The sequence below is a fragment of the Kwoniella shivajii genome, chromosome 9 (assembly GCF_035658355.1).
Source record: "Kwoniella shivajii chromosome 9, complete sequence".
NCBI classification, from domain to species: domain Eukaryota; kingdom Fungi; phylum Basidiomycota; class Tremellomycetes; order Tremellales; family Cryptococcaceae; genus Kwoniella; species Kwoniella shivajii.
The window spans coordinates 206,780-223,040 of record NC_085916.1 but is presented as its reverse complement, the minus strand read 5'-3'; the positions used below and the strand labels follow the sequence as shown (position 1 = coordinate 223,040).

At 41.8% G+C, this 16,261-nt stretch overlaps 6 protein-coding genes across 6 annotated transcripts; 1 reads left to right on the top strand and 5 right to left on the bottom strand.

Annotated features, from left to right (window-relative positions):
• Nucleotides 1-234: 234 nt before the first annotated feature.
• Nucleotides 235-4,904, bottom strand: IL334_006411 (uncharacterized protein; the record flags this gene model as incomplete). The annotated part of the gene is made up of 20 exons (XM_062938113.1): nucleotides 235-258; nucleotides 336-536; nucleotides 616-716; nucleotides 775-835; nucleotides 895-955; nucleotides 1,011-1,099; nucleotides 1,168-1,284; nucleotides 1,346-1,438; nucleotides 1,501-1,604; nucleotides 1,656-1,688; nucleotides 1,755-2,025; nucleotides 2,085-2,193; nucleotides 2,254-2,421; nucleotides 2,484-2,599; nucleotides 2,679-2,859; nucleotides 2,926-3,125; nucleotides 3,211-3,740; nucleotides 3,802-4,249; nucleotides 4,323-4,525; nucleotides 4,637-4,904. The coding sequence occupies 20 exons, from the start codon at nucleotides 4,902-4,904 to the stop codon at nucleotides 235-237; spliced, it is 3,378 nt and encodes a 1,125-aa protein (XP_062794164.1).
• Nucleotides 4,905-5,504: 600 nt separating this feature from the next.
• On the bottom strand, nucleotides 5,505-6,470 carry IL334_006410 (3,4-dihydroxy-2-butanone-4-phosphate synthase; the record flags this gene model as incomplete). The annotated part of the gene is made up of 3 exons (XM_062938112.1): nucleotides 5,505-5,713; nucleotides 5,808-6,109; nucleotides 6,262-6,470. The coding sequence occupies 3 exons, from the start codon at nucleotides 6,468-6,470 to the stop codon at nucleotides 5,505-5,507; spliced, it is 720 nt and encodes a 239-aa protein (XP_062794163.1).
• Nucleotides 6,471-7,353: 883 nt separating this feature from the next.
• On the top strand, nucleotides 7,354-9,417 carry IL334_006409 (uncharacterized protein; the record flags this gene model as incomplete). The annotated part of the gene is made up of 4 exons (XM_062938111.1): nucleotides 7,354-8,069; nucleotides 8,165-8,943; nucleotides 9,063-9,161; nucleotides 9,236-9,417. The coding sequence occupies 4 exons, from the start codon at nucleotides 7,354-7,356 to the stop codon at nucleotides 9,415-9,417; spliced, it is 1,776 nt and encodes a 591-aa protein (XP_062794162.1).
• A 542-nt stretch (nucleotides 9,418-9,959) lies between these two features.
• IL334_006408 (uncharacterized protein) lies at nucleotides 9,960-11,341 on the bottom strand (the record flags this gene model as incomplete). The annotated part of the gene is made up of 5 exons (XM_062938110.1): nucleotides 9,960-10,070; nucleotides 10,186-10,335; nucleotides 10,444-10,480; nucleotides 10,691-10,831; nucleotides 10,938-11,341. The coding sequence occupies 5 exons, from the start codon at nucleotides 11,339-11,341 to the stop codon at nucleotides 9,960-9,962; spliced, it is 843 nt and encodes a 280-aa protein (XP_062794161.1).
• Nucleotides 11,342-11,867: 526 nt separating this feature from the next.
• On the bottom strand, nucleotides 11,868-12,918 carry IL334_006407 (uncharacterized protein; the record flags this gene model as incomplete). Its single annotated transcript, XM_062938109.1, has 6 exons — nucleotides 11,868-11,973; nucleotides 12,101-12,237; nucleotides 12,376-12,501; nucleotides 12,588-12,603; nucleotides 12,684-12,733; nucleotides 12,808-12,918. 6 exons carry the CDS (start codon nucleotides 12,916-12,918, stop codon nucleotides 11,868-11,870), a joined length of 546 nt encoding a protein of 181 aa, XP_062794160.1.
• Nucleotides 12,919-13,781: 863 nt separating this feature from the next.
• Nucleotides 13,782-16,038, bottom strand: IL334_006406 (ATP-dependent RNA helicase DBP3; the record flags this gene model as incomplete). The annotated part of the gene is made up of 6 exons (XM_062938108.1): nucleotides 13,782-13,855; nucleotides 13,954-14,136; nucleotides 14,217-14,524; nucleotides 14,593-14,740; nucleotides 14,795-14,913; nucleotides 15,041-16,038. 6 exons carry the CDS (start codon nucleotides 16,036-16,038, stop codon nucleotides 13,782-13,784), a joined length of 1,830 nt encoding a protein of 609 aa, XP_062794159.1.
• Between the last annotated feature and the right edge of the window lie 223 nt (nucleotides 16,039-16,261).

The following is a 16,261-nucleotide window of genomic DNA, read 5'->3' as shown; positions in this document are numbered from 1 at the left end:
CAGCGTGAGACGCGTCGAAGGGAGAAAAGGGGATTACATCTGGGATGATCATAAAACGATGATAAAAGACTGATGAAATACTACACAACTGTATCTACATGAATATCTATTGTGTTACCTGAGACTCGTTCCCACTTTCATACTCATACCTGTTACGTCTTGTTACCGATACATTCTTCTCGTAAATACCCAAAAATACAATCTGTCTGCCATGCCGTCGCTCGAGTGCTGGAATTAAAGCTTGAATAAGAAACCCAACTGTACATCACAAAGTATCAGCGGACCTTCCTTCAGTTTGACTGTCCATCCTTTGACATATGAAACTCCACACTCACATCCTCCACAGTCAGTTTACCAAGAGCAGCATCAGGATCCTTGTTCAATGCCGCTTCAGTCATTGCCAATTTCTTGTGTTGTAATTGAACGATCTGATCTTCTATACTGTCTTCTATCACTAATTTGGTCACTCTCACAGGTCTCTTCTGCCCCAATCGATGAATACGATCCATCGCTTGGTATTCTACTGATGGATTCCACTATTGTCATTCATTCACGAGATGATGTCAGTTTGATATATATCCATACTACACATAAACGGCAAACAAGTGAGCTCACCCAACTATCCATCATAAACACCATAGACGCTTCAGTCAGGTTCAGTGCTACACCACCCGCTTTGAGCGAAATCAAGAAGACTGTGACGTGGGTATTGTTCACTGCAGCAGCAAAATCAGCTCGTGCCCCTTGGATATCGGCGAATAACGAGCCACTCACTGAAATGTTGGATGGTTGCATCTCGCTGTTGAGGCGTCATTCCACCTTCCAATCGGCAAATCTGTCACATCCGTATCAGCTTAGTAACCAATGGAATGTGCTGCTCTAGTGGTGACTTACGGTGAAACCAGCTCTTTGAAGTCGGAAAGCTATGAGATCCAGAAATGACACGAATTGAGAGCTGGAACGATTCATGTCAGCCTCACCTAACATTCGTGCATTACCGGCTGACTCACAAAACTAGTGATTTGATTGTACAGTCCTTGTTTCTCAACTTCTCAAGCTCTTCGACGAGTGCTTCTAGCTTAGAAGATGACCTCCAGTTCTGTAGGACGTCATCAGCCTTTGTCCTTGATTATGACGTTGATCTGAGGCAGCTCAGCTACTACTCACTTCAAGGTCCAATCTACTCAATATACCTTGTCTGGCTTTCTTAGTGTTCTCTTCAAGGTCTAAAGCTTCCGCTTCAAGATCGATGGAGATTTCAATATGACAAACTGGACATTCAGGCTATTGTACAAATAAGTCAGCTAATATCCTTCCTGGGGCTGGAATGCTTTCATTAGCTTACTCTGTGGCCTCGAGATTGCTTCACTTCCAAATACTGCCTTATGCATTCTCTGTCGAAGACATGGTGGCATTGTGACATGATTGCGTCTTCCGCCTAAATGACCGTGCAAAGTCAGCTAAGTATGTTCACCGGTCAAAGGGATCCGAACAGCTTACAGTGTCGTTGCATAGCCTGCAGACTGTTCCCTCAGGAGCGTTATTAGTCAATGTGCTAGATCTACCTCTTAGTACAAGATCAGGATGACAAGCCATTTGACGCACTGAATTCTCGTCAGCTAATGCGTTGCGGCAAGTTCGGCGCAATCACTTACTCCTTGTGATCAACGAGAAAATGTTGGAGTAATCTATTGTCATGATACCATGATCGTCAGCTTGTTATCTGCAGACTAAGCGGATGACACTTGACTCACTGTTCAATACAGTTCCCTGGCCAACATAAGTATCAAATTGTCGCTTAGCCCCGGTGAACAATGACATGTACAATTCCTTTTCTTGGGGACTGAAGAAATCTCTTCGTACAACAATAGTCCTAGGGGGCAAACCTAAATCATCCGCTCTTTCCAGTTTCGTTCTGCGAAGCATCATTCTATCTAACAATATCTTGAGCTTTTTGAAGGCTGTATGTCCAGGTCCTCCTTCCTCTATACCATATCTTGCGATAGGTGTAAGAATTTCAGTGTTCTGATAAAGAGCATAGATGAGCATCAAAATGTGGATATTACGATTGAAACAGCACATACCCAGAAACAGACATGACTCATGGGATTGTGACCACATTGATCACAATGCCTCTTATCTTTGAACTGCCAATGTAACGATTTACAATCACATTTCTTACAGAAGTAGTGACTGTGCGCGAAGGAAGTCAGCCTCAGAAACCTCGCAGCCGAAGGCTATGTACTGGCTCACCTAAATGGGTCTGCCCCTAAGAATCGGACCAATGAATATAGCTCTCCTACTCTATTCTGCAAGGGAGTACCAGACAAACACCATTTGTAACTGGCATGTAATGCGAAAGCAGCTTTGGCAGCGTTCGTACTTCTTTCCTTAATGTTGTGCGCTTCGTCCAGAATTACTCTATTAAGACACAAGATATGAGCTCAAGCTACTTCACCCGTCGTAGTGAACGAAAAGCTCACCTATGCCACTCCAGTTCATGCATTGGCGATTTCTCTTTTATGAAGTTATTTCCTCTCTTGAAGCCACGTTGTTGTCGTCGGAAAGCAGCTTCGAGTGTACCATACGATGAGAGCACCTATTCAGTCATCTGACTTAGCGATATCCTCTTGTAGCATTTCGGATTGAATCCGTGCCAGAACGGGCGTTGGACTTACAACGTCGAATTTCTTCAATTCGTTGGCTTTCATTCTCCCTTGACCATGCCATAGACAAACTGTGAATCCTTCAGCATGAGTTTCGATTTCATGTTTCCATTGCATGAGAGCTACTACAGGTGCAACTACTAAACTTGGTTTTCTTCTCGGTTCCGAAAGGAGTAAAGCGATAGTTTGGATGCTAGTAAATCATATATCATCCCACGAGTCAGACTTGATCTTCATTTGCGTGGTTTGAGTGACTCACGTTTTACCCATACCCATCTCATCAGCCAGCATACCACCTCTCCAAGGACCTTCTTCTTGTTTTTTCATCCAATATAAACTTTCTTTTTGGAATGGTAATAACGTGAGTTTCAGAGACGGATGGGCTTCCATTGTTGTTGGTTTGACAGGTTCGACGTTGGATTGTAGATCTCCCCATACATCTTCGAGTTCGGGGTGGTTCTGCGCCATGCGACAAACTATCAGCTTGGATCACCTTCAAGTCATATGTCGTAAATCATGATATCTTATCCACGAAAGAACTCACCATAGCCAGAGCGATCAGATTTCTTTCGCCGTTCGTCAATTTTCTACCTAGTTTCTTACTTAATTCTCTTTCTTTCCTTTTCCTTGGAGCCGCTGCTTCGTCGGCTACTTTTCTTGCTTTTCGAGCATTCTCTCTCATTTTCCTGATGCTCATTTCTTTGATTTCATCAGGATCTAAATCTTCGCCATCTGAACCTAATTCGGCGGCTAATGCTTCTATCGATTTCCCATCTAACGTTTGTCCTTTTCCAACGAATTTTCCCGACGAGGGGCGTTTTCCCTTCTTTTTAGTTTGAGGTATGGAATCAAATGACGAATCCGATTCAAGGTCAAGATCCGAATCAGAATCAGAATACTTCGCTTCGTCTGCTGATATGTCGGATAAGGCAGTTGATAAACCTGAATCATCATCTGATAAAGGTGTTACATCTGTTCCTGCATTTGATCCTACTGTACGGGGGGTAAGGTCTCCCGCAGAAGTGTTTCCTCTTGTGGATGGAGTCACTTCTCCTTTGGACGTTTTAAGTCGTTCTGAACAAGGCATCATCAGCTTTGTCCTTCAATCACGGTAAGCGTCTTTGAGCTGACTCACTTTCAGCAGCTTTCGCTACAGCAGATCTCAAAGCAGCTTGATTACCTTTTGCTTTTCTTCCGTTTCCATTCTTAGTCGGGGTACTAGTTTCACTTGAATTCTTTGACTCAACTTTGGCTTTTTTGTTTGATTTGGATGCGGAAGCTTTTATAGCTTGTTGAAGTTGTTTTTCTTCTTCGTCACTATCCATTGCGTATTGTCCGTCATCCCTCTCTTCGTAAACTGATTCCTCATCCGTTACAGGGGGAGTTAATTCTTTTTTGACTTTGCCTGCACTCGCTCTTGGAAGTCTAGTTCGTTTAGGTGCATCTAGGGATAAATCTGCTGTTGAGGCTTTTGACACAGATGAGAATTTTCCGATGTTGAATGGAGCTTGTTCTGATGGATCCACCTTTGATTTACCTTTGCGTGAACGAGCTGCTTTCACATCTTCGTCTAGTTCGTCCATCTAGCGGAGAAAGAAAAAGGTGTATCAGCTTCCAAGTGATTGAGAATGAAATGCTCCGGCAAGCTGTACTTACCTCTATATCCTCGTCTTTGACATTTCTACCATTGACCTTAGTGCCATTGAAAGTCGATGGTGAATCCAGAGTTAGATTGTCTGCACTATCAGTTTTATCAAGACCTAATTTTGATCGTTTGGTTGGTATAGTTACTGATTCCAAACGATATTTCCGAGAAGAGGATGATTCTGGACTGGAATTGAAAGGAGGATTTTGCGCATCTACAAGATTGGTGATCAATATATTAGTATAGAGAGCTCGCAGGTGTCAACTTCACAAAAGACGAGGCATGAGATAGAGGGATGATCCTTCTCAGCTTCACTGGTACATACCTTCTCTCTTCATAGCTCCATTGACACTTGTACTCTCTTCTTCGCTTATCTCATCTCCAAGAGCTACATTACCATCTTCGTCTCCCATGCTAGTTGGAGTCTCAGGTTCGACTTTTATTTTCTGACTTCCGCTCTGATTTTTGGTAGTGGAGCTTGAAGTAGAAGAAGTATTTGCCACTGAATCCATATCTTCTTTATGTCCCGGAGTAGACGTCATTGAAGCTGCTGGCGTAGGCAGTGATTGTCGTGTCGTTCTTCTTGGTGGCATTATGCTTCGTATTGCCCTTTTGTTTCTTGCTTTTGTTTCGTTAGTCGTACAATATTTGTGAAGGAGAAGTAGGAGATAGGAAATGTAGGAGTGTATAGGGGAGTGGGAGTGGGTTTATCGTAATGAAAATGTTGAATTGAGTGGAGTGGAGGTCATGAATTGGAAAAAGTCGCGTAAGATAGCGTGTATGGGGCTGATCGGCGATCTGATTGTAGATGAGTCAACCGCCACACTGTAAAATACAAAATGATAGTAGAGATGGATAGAATTACTCGTAGGATAGAAGGAGCATTATCAGGCCATTCAGACCAGCATGCCGCAAGGGATAGCTCTTCTGTATGGATACAGGTGGAAGCAACGAAGTATCATGGATCAGTCGAGGAAATATCATACATCGATCGCAGAGACTAGGTGGGTATATGTGGAAATGGTGAAAGAGATGATTTCCATCATCTCAATCGACATAGTACACTGCCTCGCCCGTGACGTTCAAGGCAAGAGGCACACTCTCATCTATGATTTGGATGCATGATGCGATATATACTTGATTTTTGTAGACATCTCTTTGGTTTTGGCTTTTTCTTTTTCAAGGACAAGGTACTATTGATGATCCTCTTTCTCAGGAACAAGACCTGAGCCATTAACTTTGACGTATTCTGCTAAATCTTCCACACTGATGATTTTCAATCCCCATTCTCTTGCGAATCTCCAACAATCATCTCTTCTAGCCATTGATCCATCTTCCTTTGATGGATGGACAAGTTCACATAATAAACCTGCGGGAGGGAGACCTGCTAGATAACACAGATCTATGAAACAGGCATCGTTATCAGCATTCCCGCATATTCAATGCGTATAAGAGGATCACTTCGGGAAGATATAAATAGGGAATCGATCACTCACCTACAGCACATTCCGTATGACCTCTTCTTTCTCTCACGCCCCCCGGTCTGTATCTTAGCGTGACCATATGCCCAGGTCTAGTCAAATCATCTTCTACTCCATTTTCAGCTAACAGCCTAGCAGTATAAGCTCTGTCATGAGCTGATATACCTGTCGTTACTGGATGTTTTGATGAATTTGCATCAACCGTCAAGTGGTATGCTGTGCCTTTTGGATCCTGTGATTTACCTGAAGGTGGAAGTAATGGCGGTAGATCTAAAGCTTGAAGTCGAGATGGAGGTAAGGAAAGACATATGAAGCCACTAGATGAACGATGAACAATGGTCAGTTCGCTTATAACGGTATATGGATGGTGAGAGTCACAACGAAATCTTTCATGGGTATGGGAGATGGGAGATGGGAGATGGGAGATGGGCGAAAGATCGCAACAAATTAGAGATATATTGCGACTAACCTAGTCCATTTGATCATCCATGCCATTCCTTCTGTAGTGATCCTACTACCCGCGCACACTAAATCACCTTCGTTTTCTCTCGATTCATCGTCCATGACCACTACGAATCCTCCCCTTGAAACGGCTTCTATAGCATCGGGTATTGAGTCGAATGTGAATGGCGTTGGTGGGTTCGAAGGCGGAGATGAAAGGGCTGTAGGGCGAGACATCGTATGATGAGGGGAGGGATGTTTATGACGTTGGATCGGTTTGTTCTATGGGACTATGGAGCCTGTAGGTGCTTGGATTATATTTATGAGCGCGTTTTTATCTACAATGGCTATCTCTCTCTTCCTCTAATTTCAATAATCAAGTATCGTATCGTTAGTAATCATTGCGACTTTTTTTCAGGTTTCCTCGACTTGAACATTTCCGTCGGACATTGCCGCTTACTAATAGAAATTAAGATTAGTTAGTGAGAATATCGTTCCTAGAAAGGGAAGAAAGATATATCTCATACTCGGTCTACCTATACATAATTAATTCTGTATGAATGTTATGTATGCTATGTACGACTATGACCATATCCATGAGGGGCTGGGGATGCATCGATTGATTCCAGTTCTGCCTCGAAGGACAACCAGAATTGAATGAACGATATCGTAATAATAATCTCGTCTGTTCATGCATCTGCGGTATCAGCAAATCCCTCTCGCCCGTCGGCCATTGACCTCGATACCAGTTGCCGAAGTGATTTGTATGTCCACTTAACCCCGGTGCGTCATTTCACTACCTCGGTGATAAAACTAATTTCCATTAATTGTTGCATTGTTTCATCCACTGCCCGATGACGATGATGAAAACACAGTTCATGATATATCTCGTACATCTATACATCTGAAATAACACATAACAGCAAAGTCAAAAGCATATCGATCTTGATTTGTCTTCTCCCAAAATCATACTGCTTTGCAATAGCAATAAATTCAATTGATCAGATCACTTTGTAAAATCACCTCAATCGTCACTCCCATTCAGAACTTTCCAAAGATATCTTCGATCCAGCTTTCTTTTCGTCAATTACGACGTGTCTTCAAAGGTACAAGTATCACAATGACATCCACACCACAACCTCAAGGTACATCTTCATCGATGGTATCACCTGCTAGACCGAATTCAGCTCCTCCTTCACCTGCTGTGCGAAGTGTGACACCACCTTTACCGCCTTCAAGAGATATTCCTAAAGATTTCAAATCATCTTTATCTGCTTGGTGGTCTACTTCATCTTACAAAGAAGCTAGATTGGCTGAAGAGAGATTGTTACGTCGTATGGCAAGTTTCGAACCTTCCTCTACTGCATCTCTTTCCCCTCCTTCACACTCTAGCACCAAATCAGAATCGAAAGGCTGGTTCTTCGGCGGTTCATCAACATCATCTTCGGCAACGGCAACAACAGCTGCTAGTAAGAAAGAATTGGATGATAAACTGCCTGTAGAAGAAGTTGGTCAAATAAAAGATCCATTACCTTTGCAGAATGGATTAGTAGCAACACTGAAAAACGTTTTCATACAAACTCCTAATCCCAATGATGCCCCTCAACATCCTGCTGATCCAAGAGAAATCACAAGTGCAAGTGCAACATCATCATTATCAGATTTATCGCAAACTTCAATAAATTCATCTCATGGTAAAATCAAGAAACATTGTAAGAAAGATAAAAATCAAGGTAAATTGGTCGATTATATCAATACTTTGGAGATTACAAGTAACGAGAACAAGGATAGTAAAGAAGCTGTCGTGGTCTTACATGGTTATGCGGCTGCTTTAGGGTGAGTATGGAATCTCTTGGATTTCATTCTGGCAGTCGTATTTTATAGCTGGATTCCAACTCTTATCGTAGATTCTTAACATCTTGTCTGCTTAGGTTCTTCTTTCGAAATTGGGATCCCGTCTCCCATTCTGCGGCTGAAACAGGTCGGCGAACATTCTTCTTAGATTGGTTAGGAATGGGATTATCATCAAGACCTTCACCTTCTTTATTACATTCAAATTCAAATACACCCGTTCCTACACGTGTATCCCGTGCTGAACATTTCTTTCTATCTTCACTAGAAAGTTGGAGAGAAAAAGTAGGGATTGAAAAGATGGTTTTAGTTGGACATTCATTAGGTGGATATTTAGCTTCTGCGTACGCGGTTAGATATCCAGAAAGAGTCAGTGGTTTAATATTGGTTTCACCTGCTGGTATACCACATGGACCTGAATATGTCAAATACCCTTTAACATCTGAACTCTCTTCAAAAGATAAATTACCTGGATCAGGATCAAGACCTACCCAGAGTCCACCTGAGACTCCACAGGAATTAGATGAAGCTACAAATGCCGCAGAAGCGGAATTCAACAATGCCGGTCAGAAACCTTCCGCTTCTGATGCTAATGAAGCAAAAGGCGAAGCTAAAGATTGGGCTAAACAAAGAGAACAAAGTCTTGTCAGAAGAAGCTTGATGAAGGTGTTCGTCGCAGGATGGGAACGTGGAGTCAGCCCGTTCTCTCTGTTGAGAGGAGCAGGACCACTTGGTCCTCTCTGGGTGGGAAAGTACTCCAGTCGAAGATTCGCAGCTCAGTCCGAAGAGGACGTCAAGGACTTACACTCTTACATTTACGGAACTAGTATAATGAAGGGAAGTGGAGAATACTGTATATGTAAGTTCGCCTTCTATGACCGGCATGAGATGTGTAGAAACGAGCGCGATCAGAGAGCAGAGACTATGTCAACGGAAACTAGAATAATAGAGCTGACCCCACGATCGAACCCTCAATAGCACATATCCTCGCGCCTGGGGCATACGCTAGAATACCTATAGTAGATAGAATAAATAGATTGAAAGTTCCCGTTACCATCATGTACGGTGATAATGACTGTGAGTGATTGATTGTATTGTCTACAATTTCTGGCCATGATTTATCGAGCTGACTTGTCTTGGCGGTCTCTTAGGGATGGATGTAGAAGGCGGTAAAGCATCTGTAGAAGCTCTGAAACAAGCTGGAAATAATAACGCATCATGTCATGTCGTGCCTAAAGCTGGTCATCATCTATATCTCGATAATCCTGATTATACAAACAATTTACTGGATCAAGCGATTAAAGCAATTCCCCAAGCGCAAGTATCCCCTTAGAGGATTAGAAGGTTGATGGAGAAAGGTAATGGTTTGGAGTGAGATTTACGATGGTAACTCGGATTGATTAATACAGTCCCGAGGGAATATTTATGGATTTGCGAAGGAAGCTCTACATGAGCGATCATGTGTACATCTTCTGTCATCAATACAAATTATTTGATTCTTATTAGGGATACCATTATAACTGCTTATCTGTCTTTGTATATACAATGGTTTTAGATACGCGTCGTTGTTATTGTACATTGTTAAATTTTATGCAAGGTATAGAGTTGATGTCTGCTTGATATAGACGTTGAAACGAGATTGTTATATGGTGTTGTCGCGAGATCTGGGAGTAGTCGAGGTTAGTAATACCTACAAAGGAACGAACATGGAATTAGTGAATGACATTCTTCTTGTTCATGAAGCCAGTCGTGGAAGGAAATGGCAGACTCAAGGATGCTACATCGACTTACTCAATTTCCAACTATTGAAGTATAACTTGTAGTCAGCTGGAACATCTCTGGACTTTTACTTTTGGTTTTCATGGCAGAGGGGCATTATCTTACGAATTGTAAAGCTACGTATCTTGGTGATAAGACATTACATCCATTTGGGTTGAATAATTGTTTATTTTTGAGTTGAATAAATTCTTCTGCTCTTTGTAATTCCTAATATAAATTATCATAGTATGATTCTTGGTCAGCAAGAGAGGGTCTTTGTGGGGTTTACTCGTATACATTACCATCGTCGGTAAAAAGTACGATTGGAAGATCCCCAAATCACCTTTTCGAAATGACTTTGTCTCCAAATCAGACTTGTCCAAAGCGTACTTATAGCAACTATGTTATCCCATATCGCAGCTTTGACAGCATAAGCAGAATGGAGGATTTCATTGAGCGAATTAATGAACGACGTCATTTGGATTGGCTCAATCTACGACACCTTATATGTCAGTCCAGCTCCAAGCAGAATGAACACTTTGGATGAACTGTAGGATCTAGTTGACCAAGCTCATTATTGTTGCGGTGAAGTTGTACTTACTCGACCTTCCAATTCCATCGGGAACATAGTCTCAAACCTAGAACCACGAAAGGGGAGGATTAGTATGAGCTTGATATCATCGCCCCAGCCCAGATTCCTCTGTCCAATAACACATTACCCCCCCCCCCCTTCAAACGTCATCTCAACCGCCTGCCCTTATCCCTATTCCGTCTCCTTGTCACCTTACGGCCTTTTCCTATACATTGACATCCGACCTGCGAATATCGCTATTTCTCGACATACTCACTTGCAGATCTCACCGTCTGACCAATCCCTCTCTATCCTAACCATCTCTTTGGGCAGATGTTTACCTATAATACCAGTTTGTGGTTGGTGGAAATAAGAATTTTTGGGTATCGCTTGCCATTGAACGGATGATTTCGGTTGCCTACATGAGACATATAAGTATATGAAAGCTCCATATATAATGAGTTGAACCAATATATATATATATATTATATATATATATATCATGTATCGTGAAATACACCTACCCAATGCCGCCCCTCCAACCTTTTAAATCATTTTGAACTTTGATCTCCAATTTCTTATATTTCTCCCTCTCATATTCTTCTTCCCAGTCTTTATATCCCATTCCGCTCCCCTTTCCTAAAGGTTGACTTTGTCCCGGAGTTCGTATTACGCTGAAACTCTGATCATTCCCATTTCCATATCCATTTCTATTGGAAATTACATTTTCATTTGAATCTGGGATTGCCTGGATTCGTGGATGTCCAGTGTGTTCTTGTAGGTTCCTAATCGTCGAAGGAGTTATGAATGGTCTTGATTCAGATATACCTTCTGAATCCGCTGGAGTGAAAGGTGTCTGTGGTAGATGTGATGGTGAACTTGGTGAAGATGGTGGAGGTGATGATAACGGATGAGGTGTTGCTGACATCTTAAATGCTAGTGATCGAATGGTGGTTTGTGGTTGCTCATATTTCCTCACAATTGGACAAAATCAGATGATAGGTGAGATATTGAGGGTGAGAGCAAGTTGCAAAGTGATCAAGGTGAACGACACTTTGACCCAAATTCAATTCAAAAACAAATCAACCAATGCAATTTCACGTGAAGGCTGAGTGGCAAATTTCCATCCCAATGTCCCTGGTATATATATATATATAAATATAATATGTATATGCATATGGTGATCATTTTCTACATAGCTCAATTCCATCGGTGCAAGCTCATTGTCTATTTGTTGAACGCAGAGTACGTTTCACGGGGATGTAATGCATCGCGTTACATGTCAACGAAATGCGAGGTAAATCTCTAAGGTAGGTAAGGTAAGTGTATTATATATACTTTCCTCGCATTGGTATCAGATTATCACTATCCTATTCTACTATGGTATATATCTATATCGATTCACTGATCAGAATAAACGAACTATCTCCTTGTATCAACTAGCAAGAATGTATTTAAAGTAATTTCTCAATTTCCTCCTTTAATTTCTCAGGTTTAGTGGATGACCCATATCTTCCAACTACTTTACCTTCTTTGTCAACGAGGAATTTGGTAAAGTTCCTAAACAACAGCAACAATAACAAATCCCATACGAGGATGATCAGTATTGCGATCAGGACCAGGCGATCAGGACCAGGACCAGGATCATAGAATGAATGAACCCCAAAAAAAAATCAATGATACTCACCATTTGATACTGGTCGTTCCTGCAATGCCACCTACACCTTCACCTTTCTGTGATTTTAACCAAGCGAAAACTTCATTCATGTTTTTACCATTCACTTCTGATTTCTTCATCAAAGGGAAAGTGACGCCGTGATTCAGCTATTATAGAATTGAGCGGGTCAGCATATCTCACACCTTGTGAACCAGAAGAAAGATGGAGAGCGAGACAACGGAGAATCAAGATCAAGATGGTTCGACTGAATAACAGTGAGGAAGTAACCAATCCATAGGACTCACAGTACAGAAAGAAGATATATCATCATCTGATCCAGGTTCTTGACCACCAAATTCATTAGAAGGGAATCCTAAAACTTGTAATCCTTTATCGTTATACGATTTATATAATTCTTCCAAACCTGTATACTGTTACAGCACCAATGTGAGCTTAGGACCCGTTGGGTATGATGGGCAGATGACACAAAAATCTGTGATAAGAGAGGATCACTAACTTGATATGTGAATCCACTGTATATACCATATCGGAGAATATCAGCATGCATGCGGTTTTGAATGGTATAACCAAGTGAATCAACCGTTCGACTAACCACTTGGAAGCTGTGTTCACTATCAATACAGGTTTACCTTTGAACGTGCTCTGTTGAGCGTTTTATCAGTATTCAGCAGCGAACGTTTTTGGTCAATCACAGCGCTAATATCAGATAAACTTACAAAGTCCAATTCACCTTTACTTCCAGGTAAGATAGCTTTCAAATCATAAAAGCTCTTCTTGGCTATGTCAGCAGGGATACTTTCGAATCCTAATTTAGATAAAAATGACATCGTGTTGAAGTCGTGATTGATGCGGTGGTGTTCGAAGGAGTACAGTCTTGAGTTGCTATATGCACAATAATGTGGAGGCAGGTCTATAAGAGTCACACAGAAAGAAAGAGGATGAAGATATATTTATATATATAGTTGTGAACAGACAATGTTTTTAATTCCAGTAGTCCCTACTTACACCCGGTTATTCATCATTTTCTTTCATACAGTCAGGAGTAGTGAGACGATCATTCGCCGTAAGTGCCTTGGAATACCATTCTTACCTGATTCTGCGGGAAATTATCAGACGAGCTGAGACACACGCACACTCTATCCCTTCATCATGCATATTCATCATGTCAACAGCAGGTAGCAGGTAGCAGGTAGCTGGTATCGGTAGCGCTCATAGACATTTGCATTCGTAACAAGCAAAAGGAATACAAGATGAGACGACGTTTTCACCGGTAATTGAATTGCAAGGTCTTGAAAAAGATAAAAAGATATATACGGCCGCCGATCTCTTCTTCCGCCCTCTCCCTTTCTCTCCCCTCCGGGTTATACGGAAATCAACACCAAATTATATTCCTGATCATGTATCTGTAGCTTAGCTTGAATAAGCTTGAATGGTAATGAAACAATACGGTCGTTTGCATCCAGTTTGAATCCCTCATGTCAGAGGCGTGACATAGAATTGCTGACGTGATGCATATCTTTCACAGTACCTCTCGTAGGACAGAAAGTAGTGCAACCATCTCAATAGCATGACACATCTATTATAATACATGAGCGAAGACCGATATATCAATCACCGAAGCGAACAAGACCTTCATCCATCTATGGCATGGTGGCTTGCACCAACAAAACGAAAAGCATTCGCAGACATCCTAATCGAAAGTGATCTTGGTTGGGGCAGGTGCATCAGCTGTATCTTTGTAGAAAGCACCGTAAGAGCCGTGTTCTAGATAAGGATCGAATAGGCATCATCAGCATTGACATCAAGCACAACGTGAATTCCCCTTCCAGCCAGCACCTGTTGACCATGAAAGTAAAACTCACCCTTCTTCTTGATAGTGGTAGGAAATCTATCCATCTCTTGGGGTACTTCTGCACCTGCGTCTCTCAACACTCTCATGAACTCTCCCGCTAAAGATTTTTCGTGACTTTCACCAGTGAAGAACGTGACTGCTTTTCCTGATTTTCCAGCTCGACCAGTTCGTCCACATCGGTGAACAAAGTCCTCTAAACGATGTCCAGCGAGTCAGCAGTTTCCATATTGTTTGAAACGTCATGGAAATCCATAAAAGGCGACATCGACTTACCAGTGGTAAGAGGGAATGTCACGTTGATTACCAATCCAACATCGGGTATATCCAATCCTCTAGCAGCTACATCGGTAGCAACCAGAACATTCTGTTTACCGGTTTTGAACGCATCAAGAGCTTTGAATCTGGCATCTTGGGTCATATCCCCGTGTAGTGCTCCCACAGCGTAGTTGGCTCTTTTGATCGTCTGTTCTAGTCTTTGAGCTTCTTTTTTGTACAAAGCGAAAACCAAAATTCGCGTGGGAGATGCGGCCGAGTTGGGGTGAGCCTTGAGATGTGCTCTGAGATGGTATAACAATCGACCACTATTTTTATATTGAATCAGAATTGACTTCTTCGACAATGTGGGATGAGTGGAGACACCATGACTTACTCCTTGTCCCGTGAGTTATCTAAGACCTCAACGATTTGTTCGATTCTCTTGTTGGCGGATAACTCGTCGGATCCCACAGTGATACGGATAGGGTCGTTCAAGAATGTAGAAGCAAGTCTTCTAACGGATTCTGGCCAAGTTGCGGAGACTATTTGCCATTGACGTTAGTAAATACGTAACGAATGGTTCTAGGTTCACTCACACATGACCGTTTGTCGTCCTTTCTTGTGATCAGGAGTATGAGCTATGATTCTTCTTATATCATTCTCGAAACCTTGATCTAACATTCGATCTGCTTCATCAAGTACAAGGTAGGATACGCTAAGCACAGAAGAGAGCGGTCAGTGATATGTCCTATCTTAGGCCAAGTCCCCAGATGTGACGAGTGTAGCTCATCAAAGAACATCTCCATCATGACAGAAACTAGGAAGGTGATGGCCTAACTCACTTGCTTAGATCCAAATCACCTGAATCAGCCAAATCTAAAGTTCTTCCAGGAGTACCAACGACGATTCTAGTTTGAGGGTTTTTCAATTCGTTTAATTGTTCGAATTTACCTACACCACCAAACAGACAAACTGAGTTTATATTTACACTTTTACCGAAAGCCAATAAAGTATCATGTGATTGTTGTGCTAATTCTCTTGTGGGAGCTAAAACCAACATTGAGATCTGTTTACCCTTCTTGGCAGGTGGTAAAGTTGAAACTAGATTCAAACCTGGTACACCGAAAGCCAGTGTTTTACCTGAACCAGTTTCTGCTATTCCGACTACATCACGTTTGGATAGTAATGCAGGCCATGAACATGCTTGAATAGGTGTTGGTTTAGTGAAAGCTTTCAAGAATGGTTGAAGTGATGAATCGATTGGTAACGATGATATCGATAAGATGGGAGGATAAGTAGAAGGTGATAAAGTGATATTTTGAGAACTAAGATATTCATTATGTTCTGAGGTGAACGTCTTTGTTATTTCCTTTGTTGAAGGACTTGATTTGAGTTCGGTTGAAGTGGAACTCTGACCTTGAGATTCAGCTTTGGCAAGTTTTTTTAGCTGTTTCTTACTTAACGCAGGTGCAGATTCTTCGGTTGGTGGTGTGGCTGATTCAACAGGAGTGGTTGATTCTTCGGTTGTTTTCGAGGACTTCTTCTTCTTCTTCTTTGGAGGTTCTTCTTCTCCTCCTTCAACTGTTGAGGGTTTAGCTTGATCACTTTCGACATCTTTACTCTTCTTCTTTTTATCCTTTTTTTCCTTCTTCTCTTTTACATCCGTTTCTCCATCTTCGGATTTCCTCTTCTTCTCTTTTTTCTCAGAGGGGATCGCTGTTTCCGAGGTAGGGGTGGAGGTCGAGGCTTTGGCTGCTTTGGCTGCTCTCTTCTCTTCTTTCAATCGTTTCTTCTCCTCCTTGCTGATTGCAGGGGAAGCGTCGTTCTCTGTGATTGACATTGTGTTTTGTAAACCTGCTCGAGTCGTTCGTGAATTAAAATCTACAGATCAGTGTGATATGTTTTTGTTTTCAGATAGATACCAAATAATCGCATGAATTATTTTGGAAAATCACAAAAAAGTGAATCGGAAATTTCATAGTAAATGGGAGGAGTCATTAAAAGGTGGTTCTTTCCGTCGGGAATCTATCATCGGTCATCGCCGGTCCAGATATTTCTAAAAT